This window comes from Frieseomelitta varia, unplaced genomic scaffold (genome assembly GCF_011392965.1).
Source record: "Frieseomelitta varia isolate USP_RPSP 00005682 unplaced genomic scaffold, Fvar_1.2 scaffold_980, whole genome shotgun sequence".
NCBI lineage: Eukaryota > Metazoa > Arthropoda > Insecta > Hymenoptera > Apidae > Frieseomelitta > Frieseomelitta varia.
Genome location: NW_025110790.1, coordinates 62,945 through 90,555, shown reverse-complemented (window position 1 = coordinate 90,555; position 27,611 = coordinate 62,945). Strand labels below are relative to the sequence as shown.

Here is a 27,611-nt window from a genome sequence, read left to right as displayed (position 1 = left end):
TTTTTTTTTTTTTTTTTTAATTGAAAATCAGAAAAGCATTGTCGTTTGCTAAAAAAAAAAAAATCAAATGCTTCTTTTCTTTCGTCGCTTCGTATTCATTTTGAAATATCCCCCTGATTTTTGTGAGCAGGGAACGTTTTAAATAACATCGAACACTGGAAAGGATCGGTGTGAAACCGATTTTTCTTTGCTGAATGGTCGAATGACTTTTGAAGGGATTTTGTAAAACTTTCGACTAAGAATTGAAGGACTTGCGGAGAGATTTTGAAGAATTGGGAAGAATCGGCGGGAAGCAATTTCTTTTTTTTTTTTTTATATATGAGGATTTAGAGTCGCATCGACTACGAGGTCTTTAGCGACGTGCTGGAATTTTCTCTTTGTATCTGGTCTAGTAGTTCGGTCTCCTTTAGGTAGTTGATAACGTTTCTTTGTTGTTTCTGGCAGTTTAGAGCGACGTTTTGGTTTAATCCGTATTTACTTCTTTCGGTATTTTCTGCATTCGTGTAGCAGGTGTTGAGTGGTGATTTGTTGGCTGCAGATGTTGCAGAAAGGTCGTTCTGTTTTGCTTAGGTTTTGCTTTCTTTTCTGCTTATATTGTTGTTTGGTATTTTTTGGTAGAAATGGTGTGCTATGTATTTTGGTTCTATTTGTCATAGTCCAAATTCTGTCAATTCAGTCCATTCTTCTCTTTCCGCTTTGGTCGTTGAAGCTAGTAGGTCTTGGTATGGGATTGGGATAACGAAGCAATTTTCTTTGCTGATCGAATGACTTTTGTAGAAGTTTTGTAAAAAATTCCAGGATCGAGAGAAGTGAAACATAACAAAAAAAAAATAGAGAACAGACGCTTTCTAAAGTTTAGAAATTCTAATTTTTAAATACCGAAGATGATAGAAAAAAAAAAAAAAAAAGGAAATGACAGATCCTAGGCAAATCAACTTGAGAGTTTGCTATGAATAGGATACTATGTAACCACGACTTTAAATATTACATTTAAGATGAACAAATCGTATCGAAAATCCGAATAAATCAAAGCGAGAGTACGGAGGTGATTTTATTCTAACGTTCTCGCATAAAAGCATAAAATATACCCATCTATCATCGCGGCAGCATTTTTCTGCATTATTATTAACCATGAATTATTCATACGTTCTCGATTGATGTTTTCACGTTCGCGTATATGTGTCTATCGTCAGACTTTTTATGCGCTTCGTTGACAACGCTTACATCCTCCCCTGTCATGGCACATTTACTCGCCACGATGTTCCCTCGCCTGAAATTATGCCTAGGAAGATGCATACGTGATAATAAAAGGAGGCGTATGTTAGTTTATCCATAAATATACATCCAAAGGTAGCCGTGTAGTTCTACGCTGTACATACACAGATTACAGTACCTTTCAGTTATAAATCTTTAAGACACGAAAGTTCAGGCACAAGGTACTCTCTAAACTTTGCAAACTAAGTAAAGCCGTATTATCTATTGTTCCTGCACTTAAAGCAAATATTTGACGGAATGAAAATATTAATAAAGATTCACTTGAAAAAAATTCAAAAGAGTGAAATTTTCGTTGCCGTTTACCTGGGGAGTACAATACGTTTTACTATTGTTATTACTATTGTTATTTACTATTGTTTAGTGAGGAGAGCTTTCGTCTTTGAAAAACTCTAAAGAAATCTCTACCTAGAGAAATCTTAGCCTCTCCTTAAAATAAATCCTAAGATCGTATTGATAATAATATTCTTAAAACGTGTCCTTGGAAATTAAAGTCGTAAAGAAGATCCCTTTGGATAAGCAACACCTGTCGAATATTAGCCTTGCAATTACCTTGATATGAAAGAACTGAATAATTCTAATCGTGAAACGTAAGAGAAAGGACTTGGCGTACAAAATAATCGCCGATCAACAGTGACAAAAATCGTGTCGCGCTGTATCTCTATCCTCACTCTATGAATTATGGTTCTGCGAACATAACAAACATCGGCTCAACGTTATCGTGCAACCGCGTGTAGGAAGATCCGCCCGTAATTACAACCGGATCTTTTCAATCTCGCGTCTTGCCGACGCAATGATATATGAAAGTTCGAACAGAGAGGACGACGAGACGAGGATCTTGCACGTTTGCGAAACTCGCAACGGTGGAAATGTTTCTCGCTTCTTCGGGAAATTCCTTTACGATCGACTTGCACTTTACTGTCGTAAAAGGCCGTCATTTGAATCCTGTGACGAAGATTTTAATGGATTTTAATCGCTTTACAGTCGAGTGGAAATTTACAAGATGGTAATTTAGAAGATTGTAAATGGCAAAAGGGATAATTGGAGAAGAGTTTAGAAATTTCTCGGTGCGCGGCGAAATTTATAAATGAACAATTTGCAGCAAAATCGTTGAAACTTACTTTTACTTGTTATTATTATTATTTTAAATTATTATTATATTAATATTAAATATAATTTGAATAAAATTATATTATTATAATATTAATTATTAAATTATTATTTACTTATTATACTTATTATTTATTTCATTACTGGATATCAAAGGAATTTTTTTAACATTGCGAAAATTTATAAAATTTAAGCTCGTTAAATATTAAGAGAATGAGAACTTATTATTATTATTATATTAATATTAAATATATTTTGAATAAAATTATGTTAATATTAATTATTAAATTATCATTTACTTATTATACTTATTATTTATTTCATTACTGGATATTTATTTCAAAGGAATTTTTCTAACATTGCGAAAATTTATAAAATTTAAGCTCGTTAAATATTACGAGAATGAGAATTTATTATTATTATTATATTAATATTAATTATTAAATTATCATTTACTTATTATACTTATTATTTATTTCATTACTGGAAATCAAAGGAACTTTTTTACTGTTATAAAAATTTATAAAATTTAAGCTCGTTAAATATTAAGAGAATGAGAACTTATTATTATTATTATTATATTAGTATTAAATATAATTTGAATAAAATTATATTAATATGAATTATTAAATTATCATTTACTTATTATACTTATTATTTATTTCATTACTGCAAATCAAAGGAAACTTTTTACTATTGCGAAAATTTATAAAATTTAAGCTCGTTAAATATTAAGAGAATGAGAAGTTATTATTATTATTTCAAATTATTATTATATCAATATTAAATACAATTTGAATAAAATTATATTAATGTTAATATCAATTATTATAGTATTAATTATTAAATTATTATTTACTTATTATTTATTTCATTACTGGAGAGAAACGAAAGGAAATGTTTTTCACATTGTGAAATTCTCGTGTTATAAAATTTAAGCTCGTGAAGTATTAGGGAAGTGAGAATAAATAAACAATTCTCCAGCACTCTCTGTTTCTCTGTGACTTGAGAATATGATTGGAAAATCGTCCGAGAGACACGGTGAGAAATTTTGATCGAGGGATCAAACGACGCGATTTATTTAAATATCGGGGAAACGCCGTGAAGATTGCTGTTGTCAAATTTCCTATTTCGTAAAAAGTCGCCAGCGGGCACGATTGGATGGCTCTTCGAGTTTTATCGCGCGCGATAATTAGGCGTCGGTGTAAAGGCCGATCCTGACGTTCGAATTAAAGCTGGCCGTGGTTGATGGCTGCCAGGCGAAAACGCGAAGTCAACTTGGACGCGGGACGGTATCGCGTAGGTGTTTGGACTGAGCTGCGGCAAAAAGAAAAAGAAAAAAATGAAAAAAAGAGAGAGAGAGAGAGAAAGGAGGAAAAGAAGGCGAACATCGAGAGAAGAAAGCGGCGGTAACTCATTCGGTATGGCAAACGAGCTGAAAGAGCTCCGCGGGTAATTAATTGTGCTCGCGCTTTACGCGGCCTTACGTGTGTCGGTCCTAGCTGTAAATTAGCGTGACGGAAACGCCAGGGGACAGTGTGGGCTTGCGCTCGTTGATGTATCATAGTTGTCGACGAAAATGAAGTAGATCGGGCCGTGCGGCGTGGATTAAAACGTGCGCCACAGCGAAAAATTCTCCGTGGAATCTTCTGAAGATTGAAGGAACGTGGAATTTATTTGAAATAATTTTCGAATGAAATGAAAGTGTATATTCATTTGAAATTCCTTCCAGCGAGCACGAAAGACGAGATACGAGAGATCAGTTGGAGTTTTTTTAGTAGTTAAGAAAGTTATTCGTAGACGCGTAGAGTATAGTAGGCAAAAGAAATCATCTACATCCTGGCTCTTTGATTGGTTTTATACAAGTATGGATTTGCACGCAAGATTTATGGTCAAGTTATTAGGAACCGTGAAAGAGTTGTAACAATAATAAGAATAAAATTAAGAATTCTAGACAGAATGATTAACTAGTTTGAATTGATGAATTCATTCTTTGAACATATTTTTATCCTCATTTTCTACTATCTGACAATTACATCTGATAACGTGATGATGTATAATATACGTGTCCGAAAATTATTTCGAGTATTTTCAAAGCCCAGAGTAGAACAAACGTTTGCTACAAGATTATGAACAGTTGTATCGATAGGTTCAATCTAAACTGAAAGAAGTATCGACGAAGAAATCTCATTTATTATTTGAAGACATTTCGAAGTACGGTTAGACAGCAGGCATAAGTAAACTCAAAAACAATAAATAACATTCAGGTGCACAGAACAAACAATCAACAGTTCCTTTCACAAAATCCCTGTCCCCGTTTGCATTGCCCCGAGGATGACGCCGCCTCTCTTAACTCTCGCAAACTTTGCCCCGACTAGTCTCGCCCCAAGCCTTTTAAATCCCTCTGTAACACCTGTCCAGCAAACTGGACAGACCAGCTTCGACGCTAAGATCTAACAGGAAATTTTCTCACTGATCTATTTCAGGAAGCAGGGAAGCAGCTTTCACGTACGCAATAAGTTCGGCGGGTGTGACGTACGCGGTGACCGCAGCTTGCAGCAGGGGCAACATCACCGCCTGTGGTTGCGAACCCACCGTTAGGTAAACTTCGTGTATTTGCCTCTTGCATTTCATTCACGCCGGTCGTAAAAATGAACTCTACGCTAGGTGTGTGCGGATACCCGAAATTTCGGATTAGGGTCGGGCTTACACAAAGGCTTGGGCGGGTAGCCCGACGATCTTGGATCGAGTTGGGAAAAGTTCAAGGGGGATAGGATCAGAGATGGGCATTATTCGATTAACATTTCAAATGAAATTTCGAATAAATTATTCGACATTTACGAATAAATTTTGTTCGAACAAAGCTTATTCGAGCACACGATTATTCGAATAACATTTTCTTCGAAATATTTACTGAAATAATATAAAGAAAAAGAGTCAGGAATCCTTTCTTCACAATTTTGGTTTATTTAATGAATTTTTAGTACAATTTTTTGTTCGAACATTTTGTTAGTTAATCTGTTTGCTTTAGGCGAGTTTGTTGTCGTTGCAAATGAAACCAAACGTTCTACTGGAGCAGAAGATGGCGAAGGAGTGTTATACTTCAAAAATATATTTTTAATTACGGTATATGCGTTCAGAGATGTGTAATCATTTCTATTATCTGTAAAATGTTGTAGTACAAGAATTTCTACGTTATCATTTGTTTGTAAATGTTGGTCGTAAAGTAAATTCCGCTTTATTAAATGTTAAAAGCAAAGCAAATTTATTGAATAAACCAAAATTGAAAAAAGAAAACTACTCCCGACTCTTTTTCTTTATATTATTTCAGTAAATATTTCGAATGAAATTTTATTCGAAGAATTTATTCAAAATGTTATACGAATAAAATTTTATTCGAATAATGCCCAACTCTAATGCTATCCCTCTTGAACTTTTTCCAACTCGATCCGAAATCGTCTCGTTATTTCGGGTTCTCTACGCTTGAAAGCGTATTCGATGATTATTCTAGTTCAGTGACGAACCTTTTTGAGAAGCAGCTCAAATTTTGTTCATTATTTGTTTTAGTACTAGCTCGCGAGTCACTAAGTCAGTGGCGTCACTTGGAAAAGGGAGGGGAGGATGGTTAAAAAACTACTTTTTTTTGGTTCTCACTTTTATAACCCTTTAAACAGTTCACGTTTCCTTTTTGTTTGACAACTTTTACTTTTGCAAGTGAAAAGCAAAGAATAAATGTCGACGTCGAAAAATTGATATAAAAGGGGTGACATCATGCCCAGTCACCCCTGCACTATACATTCGATATATATACTTTATTTTTTAATATTTTTTATTGTCTGTTCTCTCTTTTATTATATAAAAATCTAGCAAAGCTACCCATTCTGAGAATGGGATCTAGTGTGTTTTTTAGTGTTTATTCCATCTGTTTAATCGTAAGCGCTATATAAAATTTTTTGGACATAAGTAACTCGTACAATATTGAAGACTTAAAATACCTATATGTACAAACAACCAAGTCGTAAATTCACCATAAAACACAATTATGCATTTATTTCTCACTTTTAAGCTCTAACCGAACACTTGTAATTTTCTTAACATTTTTTGAAAAGAGGGGTTTAAAAAATAATTGAAATCCTTATATATATATGATGACAAGTTTATAAAAATCAACGCGTGGGTCATTTAAAAAGGCTGCGTGGGTCAGTGTCTGACGCCTCATAGGTTCGCCATCATTGTTCTAGTTCTTCTGTTGCGCGGAATTGTGATTCTGTGATTATCGGTGGATCTTGTCGAGAGCTATAAAATCGCGAGATTAATTAATCAAAAGTAGAATTTTCATTCAATAAAAATTCCACTTTTCAATTATCGTATTCATTTCAATTATTGAACAAAAGTTCTACGTTTCATTAGCCTGTGAAATATAACATTCCCCGATGATTTCCAACAAACGATATATATATATATATTTTTTTTTAATTCAGCAACGAATTGCTTCAAGCAATTCTCGTCAAAAACTCTATCAGTACCAACGTATTCAATCTTTCTGCTATTAAGAAGAAATTTTTAGAAAACGGGGGATAAAATAGTACCTTCCTCTTCGTCGAATCTATTCTTTCGTCGCGGTGATTATGGCAACTTTGCAACAAGTAACGATCCTCCGGTGAGCAAAATTGCACGCAACAGAGAATGACGTAGAAATGTATCGACGCGCGCCTATCTTATTTCCGATTTAACGAGTTCGCCTCTTCGTCAAAGTTTGGCTGTTCTTTTTTTTCCGCAGGACGAGGAAGGAGTTGCCGGCAAACGGTTGGGAATGGGGCGGTTGCAGCGCGGACGTCACCTACGGGATGAGGTAAAGGCTATTAATTCGACGATCCGTAATGAATTCGTCGCCGGTCCCTCTTTGCACGTGTCACGTGCGTGTAGAACCTCCATGACGACGCTGTACGTCACGACAGTTGTTATACACGCATGCATTTTAATATTACAATTTAATGTTAGGTTCGCGCGTAGGTTTCTGGATGCGAGGGAGGTCGAGGGTGACGCGAGGAGCCTGATGAACCTTCATAACAATAAGGCAGGACGAAAGGTGAGTAATATCAGTCGCCAGTTGATGAAATCGTTTTTTTTTTTTTTTTTTTTAACGCGCGAAAACAGCCAGGAGCGGTGAAACCTGCAGTTTGTGATTTTTGTGACGGCCCAGATTTTTTAAGATGGCTTGCCGATGTATATAATGTAAAACGAAACACGAAGTATGTACGATGTAAAAACAGGTTGAATTCGAACTTAACGTGTTTGTCAGGTTACCAATCGTCCGTTTACGACCAAGACTGTATTATTTTAACAATAACAGCAAAGAAAGTGTATCGCTCAACCGCCACGTCCTTGGGGAGGCAACAGTCATTTCAAAAGCAGCTGTTGCTTTTGAATTTTTAGAATCCACGTTTTCTGCGAGTCCTCTCGCAATAATATAAAAATAATTTTTTTATATTTTTTATATATAAACAATTAAAATGTGAAATTTTCTACAATATAATTATAAAATAATATAATATTCAAATGTAGATTTAGTCACTGAGAAGAGTAAACAGATTTGATCGTTGTAGGGCTGTGTAAACAGCGTGCGTTCAAATCAAATTTAGCCTGAAGTGTTTATTAAATTAAATGTACGTACTTGGCCTTGATTATTTAATCTCCAAATCTCTCTAATAAATTAACAAATTTTTATCTTCTATGTAGATTTATCTTCTATTTCTTTTATATGCGTATCTATATGTATATCTTCTGGTGAAATATTTTCCACACAATTTTAATTAAAAATATCACTTCTCTGAAAATATAATGAAAAATACATCATAATGGAAAGAGATTATGATTACTACCCTTTATTAAAAGAGCGTTCCAATTTTATTTTAAATCAGAGGAACTATTTTCTTTGTGCAATTGGCCAAACTAGATTTCCCCTATTTCAGAAATTTTCTGTAAAACGTTCGGCTCACTCTTTTGTGCAATCCTATAATCCAACTGGTTCTCTAGTAATAACAGGTATAAGAGAATAGGGGAACGCACAAATGACGGCTAAGAACTGCTAAGTGCAGCCTTCATTCCTGGAATTTATACGCGGCCGTCTTTTATAATAACGCAACTGTTCTCTATCACGAAATTCTTCCGTAGGAAATTACGGTTGCCGTTGCGAAAATGAGGGACATTATTGATTTTATCGATAATAGAACCTGCAACACTTCGATTGTATCTCGCCCTTCTCTTTTCAGCGGCATGAAATTTTTTTACTTTTGCACTATTTGTAACATGAAATCCTTTTTTTTTTTTTCTGCCAGATACTAAATTTATCCAGTGATCTTCAATGTTAAGGATCTTCCAGTCCTGATATTGCCTTCAAAATATTATCATTCAACTAAAACAACAAATCTGTAAATATTTCCAATCCGAATCTAATAAATCTATTTGAAGGGATTAAAAATTAGTAATACCATGGTATCTACATATTTAACATTCTATTTACAATTAGTGAGAGGATGAAGGTTAATGTTCGGGATGGAACGAATGTAGGAAGTGGATAAGATAAGGAAAGGTTGTGCGTTTTGTCTCAGAGTCGCTGCCTAAACTCATCAGTGGGGTTTATGGCAACGATCCCTAACTCCAGACGCTTGTTGTTATAACTACTTGCTAGGCTGGACGGTCACCCATCCTAGGCGATGTTCCGCACTCTGCCTAACATAGAAAATCGCTAGATTTTCAGCCACTTGCGGCTTGTATAAGTCGGCGTTTATTTACATATTATTCGAATACTCTGTATCTTAATTCACAAAAAATATCTATTTTTCTTTCTTTCTTTTTTTTCTTACATAGTCCAAGAAAGAATTCAGCCGTGAAAGAATTCGTGTCTGTTCTTCGAACGAAATGGCTATTCGAAAAGATTATTGCTCGCTTCGTTTCCTTCGGGCGAGAATATTAATTTTCCAGAGTAGATGGCAAATTAATTTTGAGGCAAGCGCAAATGAAAAATTAGTACGGAAGGATGGCGTCTTGTGGCAGGCAGGGCGCGTAAATGGTGGGCGTCATAATTGGGGAAAGTTTCTTCCCTTTTCCAACGAAGGTTTTCGTCTTCTCCGTTCGGCTTTATTATCGCTGCGGCAATAAAAACGCGCATAATTTCGTGTTGGCGTGCACGTACGATCCTGTGCACGCGCGCGCCTGCTGACGATTTATTCTTAACGTCGATCGCCTCGCCGCACCGCATACTTTATGCTCCAGACGATTTTTTTCAACCCACCTCCTGCACCCGCCCCTCGCGGGTCGCTCGATAATTCGAAATGTAAACCAGTTTTCTGAGCATACTTATCGACCTCTGGACATGCACAATGAACCAGGGAGACGGAGAAACGTCTCATGCGTCAAATGTTCCATCGAGCGAGTTCTAATCTCGTTGTTCTTCCCTCAGAAACGATGATAATTCAGACAGCAATGGTCGGAATTTATTGTGAAGTTGCAAAATTTTTCCAGCTTTGTCCACTTTAATCCTCTGATCTTGTTTGATCAAACAGCTATTAATTACTAGTTTATTACCACATTTAGCAATAATAGAGCAAATATTAGAACTAATAAATGTGCGAGAGGGAGTATTCGTGTACCTTCCTAATCACTGAGCCTTTGCACGATTGAACTTTTTTTTTTCTTTTTTTTTTTAATATGTAAGCACGTTGAATTCGAACTTAATGTGTTTGTTACGACAATGACTGTATTGTGACCTAACAATACAAAAGCAAAGAAAAGTGTATCGCAACAATCAATTAGCGGCCGATCTTTGCGAAATGCATACAAATTTTAAAAACAGCTGTTATTTTTGAATTTTTGGAATCCACGTTCCCCTCACAAATACAAATTTCAAAATTCTTGCCAAAGAACAAAGATGCATAATAGAATGATCAAACCTACAACTGCCAGCAGATTGTAATTTTAAAAAAATTAATTAATGGAATTTATTTGAAAAAAAGAAAATTAATTCAAAGTCTCTCCAATTCGGAATCATTTCGTATTCTCGCATCAACGACTTGCGATTACACGCTGACGTTGATTGCATTCGGTCGCTAACTCGTCGAATAAAAGACGAGGGAGATGCAGGCCGTTATAAATGGCATGTTACGTATTATTACGAATATTGTTTCGTTGCAGATAGTTAAGGCTCTGCTGCAAACGGAATGCAAATGTCACGGCGTGTCCGGCTCGTGCACCGTGAGAACTTGCTGGCGGACCTTACCTAGTTTTCGTCAGATCGGCGACGCACTGATGAAAAAGTATTACAGAGCCAGGCCGGTGATAGCGATTACCCCGCCGCCACCACCGACGATGCAGGTAATTCCCCGCAAAAAGTGGGTCGACGTTGCCGCAAAGCAACGTGTGATCATCCTGTGCGAGATTGCTAAATGATCACGTCGCTACGTGCGATACGCCCATTTTTACATTACGTTCTGTGGATATGCATATACGTGGAAACACAGTGAGGAGCAAAATTGAACCAATGTATGTACTGTTGCAGGTAATAATAAATCATTTATGCATTGTAATGGAGAATAAAAAGAATCTGTTGCATACATTAAATTAACAGTTGTTTCACTGCAATTAAGCAAGTAACAATTTTTTTCTACTCGTTTTCGTTTCCCAGCTACTCATTTATATTTCTGACTCGAATCTTTTGCACCGAATGTTTGTTGTTTATGTATTCTTTACGTTTGCTTCTGCGCGAAGATCGATGATTGTATCATTCGATAAACAATGGTCTTATAAAAGCGTATCAACAACAGTTTCAAATCGTTGGAAGCAACTTATCTGAACTGAATATTTCATCGTACTGAAACGTATAACGAGAAACGTTCGAGATGCAATTATTCCCTTATTGAAGAAAGATATATCGACCTGCGAAATATGTAAAACGTATCTAGTATCTCAGTCTAGTAGCTCAGTCTACAAAGAAAAAAAATATTGTGACGATATTCGTAGACCTTCTGAAGATACTATCAGCACAAGATGAGAGAAGTCTCATACGATTCGTGTCTTCAAAAATAGCAAAATCAGGGAAATTATTAGAAAACGGGGCAGGAGTACGTTGCAGTCGCTGGACTGTACGACGGTCTCTGAAGGAGATGAATTTTAAAGTAATTGAGAAGAAAGACAAACCGAAGTTAAGCAAGAAAAACATTAAAGCTCGTATAGCTTTTGCGAAAAAATATAAATATACATTGGTCAGTAGATGACTAGGAACGAGTCGTATGGCCAGATGAGTCTAAAATTAACTGATTTTTGTCTGATGACGACAATGGGCATTAATCCGGAAGGGTGAATCGCTACAAAAGCGACACGTAAATGAAACTATAAAATTTGGAGGTGGATCTGTTATGCTCTGCGGATGTCTGACAATGTATGGTGTTGGATCATTAAGGGCAAAATGAACCAGCATATGTACAAAGAAATTTTGGATATAAAATTACGTGAAACAATAGAAAGTGTGCCAATCGATGAAAGAAATATCGTGTTTCAGCACGATAGAGAAGCACATGGCAAAAAGCGTGCAAGAATGGTTGAAATTGCAACCATTTCAGGTTCTGGACTGGCTAGCTCAAAGTTCAGAACTGAGTCCTATAGAAAATCTCTGGGCAATACTAAAAAAACAATTACGGGACGAATATGAATCCCCTCCAAGAATTCTCGACAAATTATGGGGAAAGAATCGAAGAGCAGTGGTACGCAATTCCTCTAGGAGTATGTAAAAATTTAGTGGAGAGTATGCCTAGACGAATTGCAGCCGTTTTAAGTACAAAAGGCTTATGAACAAAGTATTAAACATTTATAAAACTCCGAATCTCTATTATTTTTTGGGTGGTGCATAATTGAGTCGCAACAAAAATTATGTTACTGCTAAATTAAAGAAAATGTTGTAGAATTGTTATACGTTTGTTATAGTAAAGCAAGTGTTAATTATTATGTGTAACAAGTTCCTTTCGTTCCTTATTAGAATATGTAAATAAATTAATATTTTCTACAAAAACACGTTCACTGGTTCAATTTTACTCCCCACTGTAAGTAAGTGGTAACAGAACGTCTGGCAGAAATGAAAATTCTCTGCAAAGTTACAGAGAGCAGTTTGTTAAGGATAATTTCACTACTCACGATTTTAACTTTGACTTTCAAATTTGCGTCTTATCGATCTATTGAGTCTCGATCGGTATGAATGTTTTTTTGTACGATCGATCAGTAACCTCGCCGTCTTTTCACAGTGAAATTTTTCGAAATTAGAAATTGTACTCCGAAAAGAGAATTTTTTTTCCCCTGCAGGTTTCGGCAATTTTATCTGGAACAAAGATAAAATATAACGATTTGAAGTAACGAATCATTTCCACTCATTTCTTGTTTTCACTTGAAAGATAAATTAATATACGAAAAGTAACTTCTCCTGGATCTAAAATCAGATAGATCATTTGCAAATAATCTTTAATTAAAATAACCAATTAATAATCTCTACAGAAGATGAGGTTTATACAATTAGAAACCATTTGAAAAATGATTTGAAAAAAAGAACAGATATAAAATGAAATAAGAAATTATTTATTTGAAGTAAATTAAATAATCAAATAATTTAGAGAAAAATTATCTACTTGTTCTCGAGTCGAATAAGATGATGCGTCATGTAAATAATCATTTTTCAAATTTCCAATATCGCCAAAGATTTTGTCATATTATTACACAGGTCAGGTAGAATTTTTCCAACTGGTTTCCAAAAACTGTAGAAACAAAGATGTAAGAAAACGAACAACGAAATGCAATAAATACTATAAACTAGAAACGATCTGTATCAGATAGATTCTAACTGTACGAAAGAGTTGAGACTGCGCGAAAAGTGAAAACTCACAGATGACAATTTATATTTCTCGTAGAGTTTAGACGCGTTGCATTCAACGTCGGCGGAAATAGTGCCGATTTTGGGGAACGATGCGAAAACTCAGGGGAAACCGAACGACGTTGGAAAGTCCCGACACGACCGGCAACCACCGAAGAAAGCCACGAGACCGAGGAGGCCACATTTAGTATTGAAGAGGACTAAATCGAACGGTGGATTGAGCGTGGGACAGAAGAGGATTCCAAAGAGAAGCGAATTGGTCTTTCTGCAACCATCCCCAAATTACTGCGAGCCAGACTTATCCCAAGGTAGCCTGGGAACTCAAGGCAGATATTGTAATCGTACTAGCAAAGGTAAATTATTATACGCTGTGTCGTATCCAACATTGTCTCATACATTGTTCATTCTGACGTTGATGGATTACTTCAATCGGATTATACTTTTGAAAGACTCACTCCTTCGGGTCATAAAAATAGTCATTAAACTGCGAATTTTTCACACTCGAAAAGTATAGAATATTCAAAGTATGAATTTTCTGTCTAGCTTGCAATTTTTCAATTATTTTCGAAGAGAGTAAAAAGTAAAATTGTCGCTCCTCGAAATTGGTTGATTTTTCAGGTACGGACGGATGCGACCTAATGTGCTGTGGACGTGGCTACAACACGCACCAATTCACGAGAACGTGGCAGTGCAGATGCAAATTTCACTGGTGTTGCCGCGTGCATTGTGAAACGTGCACTGAACGTACCGAGGAGTACACGTGCAAATAAACATTCGAACGTATTTGCAATCTTGGACATGTAAATATACATGATAGACGTTATAACAATTTATGAAGAGAATTTCTCCACTGACGAGATCTGTCGCGAGCTCTGTCGCGCTCTGTCAGAAACGATCCGAAACATCGGCCTCGACATAATGCCTCTCTAATAATGATATAATTGACAGAGCGTTCCTTTTTTTGCTTAACTCAATCGATTTATATACGTACGATAATGATAGATACGCCATCGTGATGGCTGATACTGTGTAATTGTAGAGACGATATGAAGAAACGGTATATCGATATTTAGTCTGTATATTCATGATATTATGCGATGAAATGCGAAGAACGAACAGCAAAATTTTCGTAAGTTTTGTAAAGCTCTTGTTATTTAACACGATAGTCGATAATATGTAATTGTAGAAACGACGTTAGACAACGTAAGGGACATGTCGATATTTAGTTTGTATGTTCATGATACGAAACGATAAAACGCGACAGATGGACGAAATGCAAATTGTCGAATATTTCATGAAAGGTAGCTTTGAGATATTGGAAGAACTTGAGTTACCATTTTGAAATATTAAGAAAGATTGAATGAATCAGTCTGATAATATTGGATGGAAATGTCTCGGTGATTAAGGTAATTTCGATAAATCGATCATTGAACAACCTTTGAATCTATACATATTAGAAAATGATATAAGAGATAAAAATAGAGAATAAATATTCGTCGCTCTATCTAAATTGGTTAAACACAATCTACATAATAATTTCCTTTTCGCTAAAAGTGGTAGACTGTTAAAGATACGAACATCTGCTGGAATAATCATTTATTTACAATAATTTACAATCACAAGATTATTATTACTATTATATATAAAAGAAAATAAAAATATTTTTAAAAAAGAATTTCGAATTTCTTTAAGACTTGTTTACGCGTCTAATAATAGTTATGGTACCTTCTGAAACATTGGTCCACACACAATCCTGGTTTACCCGAACAATTAGAACACTTTAATTTCGTTTCTTTTCTCTGTTGACCTTCGTTCTGACAAACGATGCAAAATTTTTTCTCGTCTTCTTCAACGATTACTGGCACATGTATTCGATTCCTTTGCAGTTCACGCTTTAATGATGTTTCAAGGTCTAATGATACTGTAGAACGTAACAACGCTTTAATCGTGCTGTCTCTGAATTTTGAAAATTTCACTTTATAATAACGACAACACAAGAGATAACTATTGTACAGAATTATTTGAAACATATGGATTGCAAATTTGGTTGTCAATAGGAGTCCCTTTATTAGGTCACACGGATAAAACATAAAAAATTCATCAGTTCTTTCAGCACTATCCATTACTGTATTATAATCGAGAAATATTCGTGGTTTTTCTATCATTTTCCCTTTCATTATCACTGACGCCATAGTCGCCGGTCGTTCGGAAGAAATCATGATAACACTATCCTTCTCGGTGTGTTTGTATTTCATCAGACAAATGCCTTCAGGGGAGAACTGTTGAAAAACCTGACCCGTATTCAAAACAGCATTTACAACATCAGCGGGTTTATCGAGCCCAGATTTTTTGAGTACTCCTAGTGCGTATGTCTTTTTTTCTAATAAACTCTTCACAAGGGTGTAATTGGCAAAGGTCTCATCCAAATAAATAACATGCCCTCGTCCTTCAAAATCGGAAACAAGTTTATGGATAATCTGATCGGTATTGATTTTATCCTTGCCTTTTGTATGCAAATGTGTGTGTATTCTCAATACCGGTCCAATCGGCTCAGTTAACGTATATATTTTCAATCCATATTTACACTTTTTACTGGCAGCATTTTGACGAAAATAAAGTTGTGATCGGAACGATATAACAGACTCGTCAATAGTAAGACCCTTTGTTGGATAATAAATTTCTTTCATATTATTATTAAAAATGTCAAGAGGATTCATTTGGTCCGAAGGTTCATCTATATCCTGGTCTTCTTCCAACTTACAATCGATGTGGAATACGTGTAGAATCTCCAGAAATCTACTTTTAGGCATGACAGTGACAAAGATGGGACACTGATAAATTCGGGACTTCCTCCAGTACCAAGATAATTCAGTAGCCTTAATTTGACCCATTAGATAGATAATGGCTAGAAACCTTTCAAACTCTTTCTGCGTAATTGGTTGCCAATTGTGGAACCGAGATGTTTTCTCTTCTTTAATAGCACTTGTCTTCAGTTTATTCCCCAAGAAGTTAATTCTCGATATAATGCACGTTAAGAAAGCATCATTTGCAATCAGTCGGAAAAATTTAATAGGTGTTTTTGGATATTCGAGTGCGAACACACCTGCCGTGCCTTTGAATGGAAACTGAGCCTGGCCAGGATTTTCATTAGTAAACTCGTGAACTACTTGCGAAGCAAGCGGTGGCTCTTCCAATTCTTCATCTGACTCTTCGAAGGTTATATGAAGGAATTTAAATGGCAGGATGATTTCTTCCTCTGCGCCATTCTCAGATTCAATTTCATCCGAATCACTATCGAAATCTACAGGTGGCAAGTCTCTCGAACTTGATTGCAGCGAAGATTCCGACGAATATGATGGCGTATGTATTAGGGCGACATTCGTTAATTGCGAAACGTCCGATGTCGTTTCCGAAGATTCAGTTTCAATGTCTACTTTTTCTTTTTTGGGAACTGGATCGACCGTTCCTAAAAAAAAAAAAAAATAATACATTACTGTTGTAAATCGTGCGTTGGAAGTCCAAATATGTTTACGAAATCGTTTCCAACTAAAATTCTCAAGAAACTCGTCAACTTTCTCAGGAAACAACCGGAATTTGTTGATCTACGATTTGATTCTGACTCATTTATCATTTCTTCCAGTCGGAAAACATTGAACTTTCCTAAGAAAGTAATTTAATTTCAAAATATTTCAAATAGAAGAATTACTTGAAACGTCACTAGATCCAGATGAGTCGTCTTTTATTTTTCGTTTTAACCCTGTGGAAAAAAAAACAAAAAAAAAAAAAGTAATGTGAAAAAAGAATTTTTAATTTTGCGATTTCTTACCTTCTCGTTTACTCATTTCTATGAATATATCTGTGCAAAAAATGCCTAAAAAGAAATTTTTTTAAATTATTATATCCATGGAAATTATGCGCGAGACAGTAAAAAAGGAAATTATATGTTAACGTAAGGAGAAAAATATACATTAACGTAGAATAGTGTACTTACTACAGAATTTGTAATACACAACAAACACAAACGAAAGTTAATTTAAAAATAAGCGAAAATTCCAAAGCGGACGCTCTATGAACACTAGAGAATTATTGAAACGATTATAAATGTTTGGAAGTAAACAACGATAAAGAGGGAGAAATCATTGAATCTAACGAGGATCATACCGCCGTCCCAGCGTTACAAATTAGAAATTTTCTGACACAGGAATGCAGTCATCCGCATGTCAAAATTCAATAATTACATTAATTAATTATTTCTTAATCATTCTGACATTATTTTTCAAATGCTTAAACACAACCACATAATAAAACATTTAAATGAATATTAAGATTATCCAGTAACATTTAATAATATTATCGTTTTGATTTCTGTTGACAATCACTCCAGCCGTTATTGCCTGTAGTAGGAAAACAAACTATAACTGCCTTTGAATTATATATGTAATGTATACAGAGTGTCAAATCTTGATCAGAAATGCAAATTACTACAAAAATGCAAATTGTCCGTCGTACAAAAATATATGAGAAATGAATGGTTTCAATGGGATTATAATCTAGTGTAAATTGTCACCTCCACTTTTTTTAAACGTGTGATATATTTTTGATCCGTTAATTTATGTAGCTTGATATTCTCTATAAAAAAAAGTTATTAATTTAGGAGATATTTTAACTTTAATTTTATAAAATCTGTAAGAATTTACGAAAGAAAAGAAAAGTATGAGCACAAAAGTATTGTCCCCGTCTTTCTTCGTCTTTCATACAATGGACAATGTAGAATTAAGATTAAAATATCTCATAAAATTAATAATTTTTCGACATAACTAGCTAAATACCGGATAATACATAAAAGGGCATGGAGCGATTTCTCATGAACAGAATAAAATTTTTTCATTTAAGGCTTTAATTATCCAATAGATATTGTTTATCGTGTTTGTATATAATGTGAATTTTATTTTATGAATTTAAAGTTTTTGAAAGTCTCATAGATATTCTATAATAAGTAAATTTTCAAATTCAACTTTCTCGATTAACAAGTGAGCTTCAAATGAAAAATTTTTGTTCCATATCTTACATTTTTTTATTTTTTCATGAGAGAACACGTATTATTGGCGTACTCTGTATAATAGTATATAATATGAACAGTATAATGGTATTATTATTATTTTCTTTATTATTAATATTAACTTCATACTGCTCCTTGATAATAAAAAATTCGAAATTTGAAACCAATATTTACAATTTAATTTCTAGAGCAATTCAAATAATTATATCGGTTAATATATTTCCACTGTATTCGATACAGCAACTGTAATTAATGCATAAAAAATAATAAAAACATATTTGATACATCATTCAATCATCTTTATTAATATATAGTCTGTATAAAGTTTTTATATTATTCGTTTGAATATAGACATGTATGTATGTGTATTCGAGTAGATTATAAGATTTCCCTATCAATATGTGCGTATAAACTGCCACTTAAGACAACTACTATTCTAATATTTCGATAATATACAGATAGAAATACAGATAAATAGAAATAAATTATTATTTACTAAAGATCGTAAATTAAAAAAGCAAATAAATGACTTTTAAAATTCGACGACTAAGAATAGATTGAAATGATATTCTTCTCAATTATTGTTCATTTTCTTAAGTGGACTAATTTATATAATTTTATATATCTTCTTTAATAGTATATATCTCCTTGTTTCTTATAATGTTCAACTCAATCAATGCTTCAACTCACCGAGAAAGAAACAGAACCTGAACTCGACCCAGCCCGGATCAACGAAACAATAAACAATTTTCAACAAATCATAACCTCAGCCGCAGACAAATCTTTTGGAATTCCCAGACTGCAAAAAATCAGGAAAAGACCAGTACCGTGATGGAGCGAAGAATGCAAAATCGCCATGCAATAGAGTCATCACGCTTTCAATAGAGCAAAAAAACTTCCCACAAACGAAAACCTAACCGAGTTCAAAAGGAAACGCGCCAACTTCCGTAGAATAATTAAAGAAAATAAAAAACAATCATGGAGAAACTACATATCATCAATAAATCCATAAACACCAACATCTGCAGTATGGAAAAAAATCAAATGCATAAATGGATCCAAATCCTCTACGAATATCCAATTCCTGGAATCTGATGATGGTAGAACCGTAACTCGAGCCCACGACTGGAGCTGGATACGCCATTATCACAGAAAAAGCTAAAAAAACACAAAATCTCCCTTCTTTATCATCCATCATCACAGTTGAAACTTATGCCATCCTGGAAGCCATTAAATATGCACGCTCAAATAACGAACCCCAGATCGTCATATACACCGACTCCATGAGCGTTACAAAATCCCTAATGAAATCATATGATCAAGAAAACCAACTAATATCCACCATCCAAGAACTAAACCACAACCAACCTAACACAAACGCCACAGTTATCTGGATTTCAGCTCATCAAGGAATAAAAGGAAATGAAAAAGCCGACGCAGCAGCGAAAGAAGCCACAGTTCCTTCACTTACTAACAATCGCAACAATCTTCCAATCCCCTGCGACGACCAAATAATCCATTGCAAAAAAGTAGCAAAAAATGAATGGAACAATACATGGAAAACAACTAAACGCACCCAACTACACAAAAGTATTCAAGACTTTCACCAGCAAATATCAAACTTTAACAACAGGAAAGAAGGAATAACGCTTAAGATTATCATACGCTTAAGAACCGGTCATACCAAGCTGACCCATGAACACAAAATCAAAAAAACTACACCACACAGCTGCACTCATTGCAATAACCATCCATTAACAATAATTCACATACTGCACGAATGCCACGCCACAGAAACCCAAAAACAGAAATACGAAATCAACGCAAACATAAACCTGACTTCTCAAAATGACATACAAAGAGTATTAAAATATCTCAAAAACATAAATTACTATACACAAATGGCACCGTCGTCGTTAATAACTCCGTTATCGGCGCGACATTCAAGAAAAACAGAAGAAGTAATAGAGGTTTAGGTACTTAGGTACTTAGTCCAGGTAGACGGAACTGTGCCTAAAAGATTTGGTTCAGGTAAATTGCCTTCAGACTATATAAGACTGCGAACTGCTTAGTTATTCACACATTTTCAGTTCCAGTCAGATAAAACGTTACGCTCTAGAAATTTATTCATCGTATCGAAGTACGTTATTTATCCAAAAAATCATCTTCACAGTGAAGACTATTATAAGGTACTTTTGGTAGTGTCGTTACTTTCACTTGGTTTAAAATAGACGGTGAATTTAATTTTTTAACCAACTATCATTCAAAACGAAAAGTGTTCATATTTCTTTCTTAATTTCTTGTTTATCTTGTGAATTTAGTGAAAATGCCATATCACTGCGGAAATCATGCGTATGAAAAAAGAATATTTGGACGAATGCAGTTAGAAGATATAATAAATAATATGTCACCGCATCATGTAATAGCACGCTACGATTGCCCGTGTGGTTACTACTCAACGTATTTCACCATTCATCGTAAAATTATGTTACTCATGTTAGGAGCACCAATTCTAGTAAGTGATGAGCTGCTACAAGAAACACTTGCATATATTCGTATATTAACCTACTTAGAAGAATGGAATAGGCTGCGTGGAATAAGGCAGAATAGTTACAACACTAACGAAGAAGATAGAAATAATGATTCCGAAATTGAACGATAACTTAATCCAACTTTAAAACTATTTTTAAAAAAATTTTAATTAATTAAATTGACAATATACCGACATTATATTGTCAATTTGTTTAACTGACTTAAATTAGGAAATAGCATTAATAATTCCATCACGTATGTTATGCACGCAATTATCTGTATATGTGCAATTTTTTACAACAGAATCATAGAATATATTTTGCATGTTTCTATGTAAAATATATAAAATATGTGTACAATTTATTTATAATTTATGTATAAATTATTTTATAAAATGTGTCGTAATTGCAGTCTTAAACCTTCACATAGTTATCGATATCTATATATGATATATCTATATGTAAAACCTTATATATGTATATATAAAAAACAATTTTGTAATGCAAAATGTATCTATATATATATATATAAACTTTGTAACAGTGTATATATAAAAGTAAAATAGTTAATTAGTGTAAAATTTACATTGTATCTTACTTGAAATAGGAATAATTGCTACTTCAGAAGTAATGATTTTAATTTTAACTTATCCTTTAAACTAAAAACTTATTTAAGCCTTACGTGCAATCATCCATTGTATAATTATGATTCATACAATGTCCATCAAAAGTTCTTTAACAATTTTTGTGCTTCCTGCTTAGCATCGCGATCATCTTCATTTTTTGCTGGATATTCAACGGTCATTTTTAAGTATTTCAAAGCTTGACCTTTTTGATTTAATTTTAGATAAGTCTTCCCCAACATTAACAAATTTTGACTGTAAAAATTGGGATCAATTTCTTCTGCAGTTTCAAAATATTTCAAAGCTTCCTCAAATGATGATGAAGGCGGTTCTCCAAATATCACTGACGCAATTTTTCTTTGATACCAAGTTAAATCAGCAACTTGATAACACCAATTGCCTAACATATACATAAGTGTTGGTTCCTCTGGATTTAATTCTATTGCTCTCTGTAATATTAAATACTCTATTATTCCTTGCTATTAATGAATCAAATATCTATATATATAATCAAAAAATGTACCAGCATATGTTTCTTAATGTTATATGACTCTTTTATTTGAGCTTTTATTCCTTCATAAAAGGTCTTAGAATTAAGAAGAATTGATGCCCATTTGTGTACCGACCAATGATCCTCTTTTATTTTAAGTGCTTCAAATATTAAATCACAAGCATCAAAAATTAACTTCTTTCCATCTACTTCATTACTAGTCTTAGATATTTTATACATTGCTCTACACAAACGCCATATAATTTCAACATCTTCACTGTCCTATAAAAGTTTTTTAATTCTGTACAAATACACATAAAAATTATAATAATATAAATTATATACTTACTTTATAATTTATCAGAAGTCCATATATTTCTTGATATTGTTCCTGATCGTACAATGCATCAGCTTTTGCTATTAAAACTTCTTTTGTAGTTATGACTGCTTCATTCTCAGTTTTCTTTTTCGTGAAACCCCAAATACCCATGGCCATAAATGATGATCCAGCACATAATTTCTTTGCTAATGTATGTTGATTATTTCTCTAACAATATATATTAATTAGACTTCTTTGTACAGTACATTAAAATTTATAGAATATCACCATTAATAACAAACTTACAATTTGGAAAATATAGTCAGATTATCAAGTTATAACTAATATTGATTAAAAATAGAAAATTTTTTTGGTTGCAATAGAATTTAGAAGTGTTATACAATATAGTAAATAAAATCGAGCTTAGATATAATTCCAAACCTTTTGTGAGGATTGAAAAATTGTTCTGTCAACAAATATTCTTTGTAACGTTTTTATATTTCTGACAGCAAGTAACCTTCTCCGTAATGACATATTAATTAACTGATTTAAAAATAATTTAAAAATAAAAAATAAAAAATTTGTTTAGATATAACAAATTATGAGATTTAACAATAAATGTCAACAGTACCAGATCGTCACAAAATGGAACAACGTACACATATCGATACACACTGACACATATCGATTGACAATTTGATACATTCGATTCGATTGATTGTAAAAAATTTGTTTTGCCATTTAACATATGACCAATATTAAATATATAATTTTACATTTGCAATAAATATATCTCACCTTCTGCGAATATTTCGCAAGTTTCGCGAAATTTTAAATTATCATCTAATATTTACGATTTTCATAGTATTAAAAAAAAATTCGAATTAATTATAATTTAGATATAATTGAAATAATATAAATAACATAATAATAATAATAATAATAATATATGAAAATTAACAAACGTTATATATAACAATGGAATATTACATTTTTACCAATGTTACCGAAAATCTATTGTATAATAGTTTCATGGTACACTTATAAATTCAGTTTTCATCAAATTCTGTTTACATCAAAATACACGTGTATAATTTGTATTACATAAAAAGATATCATATAATATTCCATTAAACGCTCATTCATTATTTTTAAGAATTTATTATCAATTGTCGTTATAATTTTATTGTATTTACAAGAATGTTTGCGGCTGTTTCAAAACCTTTTTACATATATTCAGCCGGTTTAACTGTTATTGGTACAGGTTATATACTTAAGTAATGTCTTCACCATTTTCTAAAGAAAATTTTTCAAAATATCAATAAAAAATTTAATATAATATTGTCATTTCCTGGTCATTGCTTGTTAGCAAAATTGAAATCAATGTGTAAATGGTCATATTTAAACACAAGTAATATTTCATTGATTTTATTCATTTTCTTTTATCTTGCAGAGATTATTTCAGTGGTGATTTATATGACAATGAACAAAAGTTGACTGACAAAGTGGTTATTGTAACAGGAGCAAATACTGGAATTGGTAAAGAGGTAGTTCGTGACTTAGCTAAACGAGAAGCTAAAGTTATAATGGCTTGCAGAGATATGGAAAAGTGTGAAAGTGTATTAATATTACTATTAGTATATTACTATTTAATAATAATAAAATATTAAATTAATTATTCTTTTTTTCTTTTTTTAGACACGTCTGAATATAGTAATGGAAAGCAAAAATAAATATGTTTATTGTAGACCATGTGATTTAGCATCTCAAAAAAGTATTAAGGATTTTGTAGAGCAATTTAAGAAAGGTATACAACATATTCCAACATGTTAAAGCATGGAATGAAGTTAAATATATATTAAATATATGCAGTTCATCTGTTTTTCTGCATTACTACTAGAAATAAAATTTTAATTACATTTCTGGTATAATGTATATTGTTTATTTCAATTGTAGAGCATAAAAATCTCCATATTCTCATAAATAATGCAGGAGTGATGAGATGTCCCAAGAACTATACGCAAGAAGGAATTGAAATGCAATTTGGTGTAAATCATATAGGACACTTTTTGCTAACAAATTTGTTGTTAGATGTTTTAAAAGTTTCTACACCATCAAGGATTGTAAATGTTTCAAGTATTGCACACAAACGTGGTAAAATTAAATTAGACGATTTGAATAGTGACAAAAATTATGAGCCTGGTGAAGCATATGCACAGAGCAAATTAGCTAATATTTTATTTACAAAAGAATTGGCAAATAAATTAAAAGGTTTAATTTTTTTTGATAGAAAGTAATCCCTAATTCCGAATAAATAATGCAATTAATAAATAGTGTATTATTCTTTTATATCATATAGGAACTGGCGTTACAGTAAATGCTGTTCATCCTGGTATTGTACGAACAGAAATAATGCGACATATGGCAATTTATCAACATCGTTTAGGTAAATGGCTTGTAGATTCATTGACTTGGATATTTATTAAGACACCCAGAAAAGGAGCACAACCTGTTTTATTTGCTGCATTAGATCCATCTTTGGATAATGTGACTGGCGAATATTTTGTGTAAGATTCAGCAGACCTTATTATATATATAGACCTTATTAATTTAAAATATTAATAATTTACTAGAAATTTAAACCTCTAAACTGTCAATATGGTTCTTCACTAATACAATTGGCATTATGAATCTTTCATTTTCCTGCATTTCAACATATTCGTTGTTTTGGGCATTAAAAAAAATCTGAAAAAATTCTGAGGTATTTATTATAGTTTCTAATTTGACAACTTTTGCAATAAAAATAAAAATTTGATGGAAAAGATTTGAAAAACTGAAGAATTAAATTTTTGCTTGGATCAATGAACTATAATGCTAGTGGAGGGTTAAAGCTAAATAAATATGTATGTATACATAATAGAATATAATTATCAGTATTTATTTTGATTTTAGTGATAACAAAATAGCAGAAGTTTCAGATGAAGCAAAGAATGATAAAATTGCAAAATGGCTATGGGCAGTTAGTGAGAAATGGACTAAATTGAATTATGTATAAACTGATGTAAATATAAGTAATTTAAATAAAACTGATATAGCTAAGATTATTTTCTTTTTTTCTATAAATGATATTCGTTTATATAAAAATATTCATAGAATTATCTAAAAATAGTTTTAATTTTGCTTTTGTAAAATGTTAAATTTTCATATGGGTATTTTATATAATACTAACCTAAATTATATTATCTATTATTAACTATATTATCATTTTTAATATCATTGTTAATCAAGTATTTAATAATATTTCTTTCATTCTCAATTTTATTTGAGATTTACACAAACATGAATTTCTGCGGCTGCGCATTATAACTAGATTTTAAAACTATGCGTCTTACATGGTCGTAAAGGTTAGATGAAACGTTTCGTTATTTATTCCATATATAACAGTACATTACATATCAAAAAGTACGTATATTTGTTAATGTATATTACGATATTACGATATATATATTATATATTATATTACGATATATATATTATGTAGATAATTTATATATATATGTAATTTAATAAATTGATGTTAATGACATTAAATGACATTTAAAATTTATGTTACTCTCCATAGGTAAAAGTCGCAATAAAATTCATTAGGCAAAATGTTACTTCAAACATGGAAATCGGCAGATAATATTGTGAGGAAAGATATAATAAAGCCTGGCACTTTCTGTAAAAAACCGACTGAATGCACTACTTGTGAAGTTATTATTGAAAACATAAATGTCACCAACGCATCTGTACACGATTTGAAAAGCAAATTTAACTCGGAAATTTTAAACAACAGAAGTAAAAATACTTTAACTATAGGTGAAGCTAATTGCGAAATAGATCGTCAAATTGAACGAGCAATACAAATGATGATGGTTTCAGAGAAGAGTTTAGTTATAGTAGACGTGTTGTTAGAAGGCATTGATAATAGTTTAGTTATCAAGTTTGAGATAACATTAAATGAAATACAACCATACAAACCAATTTGGGAATGGACACCAGAAGAGAAATATTCAATAGCCTTGAAATATAAAGAGGCAGGTGTAGGTTTATTTAAGGAAGGCAGATATGTAGATGCATTTTATAGATTTAGCAAAGCCTGCAAAATTCTGATAACGTTAGAGCCAATACAAGATTTAGAATTAGATAAGACATTAGAAAATAATATTTACAACTTGAGACTTGTACTATACAACAATATGGCTGGGTGTCAATTAAATCGCAAAAATTATGAACATACAATATCTTTATGTAATAAAATTTTGAACAAAGAATCTAGCAATGTCAAGGCATTATATAGAAGAGGAGTGGCACATGGATATTTGAAAGATGTGGAGAAAGCTGTTGCAGATCTAAAAAATGCTGCTAATTTAGAACCACATAATCAAGCAATAAAAGAACAACTTTCAATATATAGTGTGAAACTACAAGAAGCAAATCAGAAATTTGAGAATATGCTAAAAAGGATGTTCAAAACTTGAAAAGTGGTGTTGACAATATAAGGAAAAAATGAATGAAAATTTCTTATTTTGTAAATAAAAAAATAAGTATTTATTTTTATCTACAATAATTTACATATTACAAATAGTTTATTATTTTAAAATTACAACAAAAATTTGTTATAATATGTAATTTTGTAATTTTATATATCTATAATTATTAATTATTCTTACATGTCTTTCACTTCTTTTGTAGCTTATATGGTATTTGTTAGAAGAATAAAATTTTTCTTATTATTTGACAAAATATAAGAATATAATAAACTACATTAATACATACCTCTAAAAAAATTAGTTTCAAATGTATATATTGGCACTTTTATTATGTTGCATTTTCATTTTTGAAAGGCTATTTTCAGAAAATAATAGAACTACAAATGTTATTTTAGAATGTAATAGTAAAGTGATAATAAATTTCTTAAAACTTGCAAGTTATATTACACTAAATATTTAATAAATGTATTAAGAAATATTTATAGAATGTATAAAACCATTTTTTATCTAAATAAAAGTGATTATTAATAAAACTTTTGTCCTTTTTTCATCGTAAATTATAAGGGACAGTATAGATCATCTCTACAGATTGAAACATGCAATGAAATGTTACAGAATCAAGCCTAAAGTATAAAAAATTTTGAATTTTCTAATTTGTTGTTATGCTTTAAGATACTGAGCTGAGATAAAACTGCTTAATTCTGAATTACATAGCGTGTGAGTATATTTAATCCATTGGAATTAAATATATTATTGATTT

The 27,611-nt window shown here is 32.4% G+C and overlaps 5 protein-coding genes across 11 annotated transcripts; 3 read left to right on the top strand and 2 right to left on the bottom strand.

Annotated features, from left to right (window-relative positions):
- The first annotated feature begins 4,825 nt into the window (after window positions 1-4,825).
- LOC122538304 (protein Wnt-7b-like) lies at window positions 4,826-14,809 on the top strand. Of its 2 annotated transcripts, none has more exons than XM_043672256.1 (6): window positions 4,826-4,983; window positions 7,163-7,234; window positions 7,396-7,471; window positions 10,576-10,755; window positions 13,332-13,647; window positions 13,913-14,809. In XM_043672256.1, exons 2-6 carry the CDS (start codon window positions 7,230-7,232, stop codon window positions 14,062-14,064), a joined length of 729 nt encoding a protein of 242 aa, XP_043528191.1. In that variant the 5' UTR covers window positions 4,826-4,983; window positions 7,163-7,229; the 3' UTR covers window positions 14,065-14,809. The 2 variants fall into 2 exon arrangements, with proteins under 2 accessions (XP_043528191.1, XP_043528190.1); XM_043672255.1 differs by having other exon boundaries at window positions 7,384-7,471.
- Window positions 14,810-14,954: 145 nt separating this feature from the next.
- LOC122538303 lies at window positions 14,955-18,318 on the bottom strand. Its single transcript, XM_043672254.1, has 4 exons — window positions 17,286-18,318; window positions 17,121-17,165; window positions 17,001-17,051; window positions 14,955-16,760 (listed from the first exon to the last, which is right to left on the bottom strand). The coding sequence occupies exons 2-4, from the start codon at window positions 17,134-17,136 to the stop codon at window positions 15,001-15,003; spliced, it is 1,827 nt and encodes a 608-aa protein (XP_043528189.1). The 5' UTR covers window positions 17,137-17,165; window positions 17,286-18,318; the 3' UTR covers window positions 14,955-15,000.
- A 3,089-nt stretch (window positions 18,319-21,407) lies between these two features.
- Window positions 21,408-23,053, bottom strand: LOC122538302 (regulator of microtubule dynamics protein 1-like). Of its 3 annotated transcripts, none has more exons than XM_043672253.1 (4): window positions 22,948-23,053; window positions 22,347-22,544; window positions 22,031-22,279; window positions 21,408-21,956 (listed from the first exon to the last, which is right to left on the bottom strand). In XM_043672253.1, exons 2-4 carry the CDS (start codon window positions 22,491-22,493, stop codon window positions 21,609-21,611), a joined length of 744 nt encoding a protein of 247 aa, XP_043528188.1. In that variant the 5' UTR covers window positions 22,494-22,544; window positions 22,948-23,053; the 3' UTR covers window positions 21,408-21,608. The 3 variants fall into 3 exon arrangements, with proteins under 3 accessions (XP_043528188.1, XP_043528186.1, XP_043528187.1); XM_043672251.1 differs by lacking the exon at window positions 22,948-23,053 and adding an exon at window positions 22,758-22,924; XM_043672252.1 differs by lacking the exon at window positions 22,948-23,053 and adding an exon at window positions 22,623-22,886.
- Window positions 23,054-23,363: 310 nt separating this feature from the next.
- On the top strand, window positions 23,364-25,406 carry LOC122538301 (retinol dehydrogenase 13-like). Of its 4 annotated transcripts, none has more exons than XM_043672247.1 (6): window positions 23,364-23,574; window positions 23,770-23,935; window positions 24,015-24,123; window positions 24,273-24,587; window positions 24,676-24,883; window positions 25,269-25,406. In XM_043672247.1, exons 2-6 carry the CDS (start codon window positions 23,903-23,905, stop codon window positions 25,369-25,371), a joined length of 768 nt encoding a protein of 255 aa, XP_043528182.1. In that variant the 5' UTR covers window positions 23,364-23,574; window positions 23,770-23,902; the 3' UTR covers window positions 25,372-25,406. The 4 variants fall into 4 exon arrangements, with proteins under 4 accessions (XP_043528182.1, XP_043528185.1, XP_043528181.1 ...); XM_043672250.1 differs by having other exon boundaries at window positions 23,374-23,404; XM_043672246.1 differs by having other exon boundaries at window positions 23,436-23,593.
- Window positions 25,407-25,665: 259 nt separating this feature from the next.
- On the top strand, window positions 25,666-26,940 carry LOC122538300 (peptidyl-prolyl cis-trans isomerase FKBP4). The gene is made up of 2 exons (XM_043672245.1): window positions 25,666-25,778; window positions 25,939-26,940. The coding sequence occupies exon 2, from the start codon at window positions 25,970-25,972 to the stop codon at window positions 26,837-26,839; it is 870 nt and encodes a 289-aa protein (XP_043528180.1). The 5' UTR covers window positions 25,666-25,778; window positions 25,939-25,969; the 3' UTR covers window positions 26,840-26,940.
- The last annotated feature ends 671 nt before the right edge of the window (window positions 26,941-27,611 follow it).

What these genes read in the sequence shown, in the direction of transcription:
- LOC122538304 (XM_043672255.1), top strand. An exon ending in ACAATAAGGCAGGACGAAAG is followed by an intron (nt 7,472 to 10,575) that starts GTGAGTAATATC and finishes GTTTCGTTGCAG; the next exon opens with ATAGTTAAGGCTCTGCTGCA. An exon ending in CGCCACCACCGACGATGCAG is followed by an intron (nt 10,756 to 13,331) that starts GTAATTCCCCGC and finishes TATTTCTCGTAG; the next exon opens with AGTTTAGACGCGTTGCATTC.
- LOC122538303 (XM_043672254.1), bottom strand. An exon ending in TGGATCTAGTGACGTTTCAA is followed by an intron (nt 16,761 to 17,000) that starts GTAATTCTTCTA and finishes TTTTTTTTTTAG; the next exon opens with GAACGGTCGATCCAGTTCCC.
- LOC122538302 (XM_043672251.1), bottom strand. Translation starts at nt 22,850, where the DNA reads ATGTCATTACGGAGAAGGTTACTTGCTGTCAGAAATATAAAAACGTTA. An exon ending in TTTTTCAATCCTCACAAAAG is followed by an intron (nt 22,545 to 22,757) that starts GTTTGGAATTAT and finishes ATATATTGTTAG; the next exon opens with AGAAATAATCAACATACATT. An exon ending in GACTTCTGATAAATTATAAA is followed by an intron (nt 22,280 to 22,346) that starts GTAAGTATATAA and finishes AAACTTTTATAG; the next exon opens with GACAGTGAAGATGTTGAAAT.
- LOC122538301 (XM_043672246.1), top strand. Translation starts at nt 23,517, where the DNA reads ATGTTTGCGGCTGTTTCAAAACCTTTTTACATATATTCAGCCGGTTTA. An exon ending in ATTGGCAAATAAATTAAAAG is followed by an intron (nt 24,588 to 24,675) that starts GTTTAATTTTTT and finishes TATATCATATAG; the next exon opens with GAACTGGCGTTACAGTAAAT. An exon ending in GTGACTGGCGAATATTTTGT is followed by an intron (nt 24,884 to 25,268) that starts GTAAGATTCAGC and finishes TTTTGATTTTAG; the next exon opens with TGATAACAAAATAGCAGAAG.
- LOC122538300 (XM_043672245.1), top strand. Translation starts at nt 25,970, where the DNA reads ATGTTACTTCAAACATGGAAATCGGCAGATAATATTGTGAGGAAAGAT.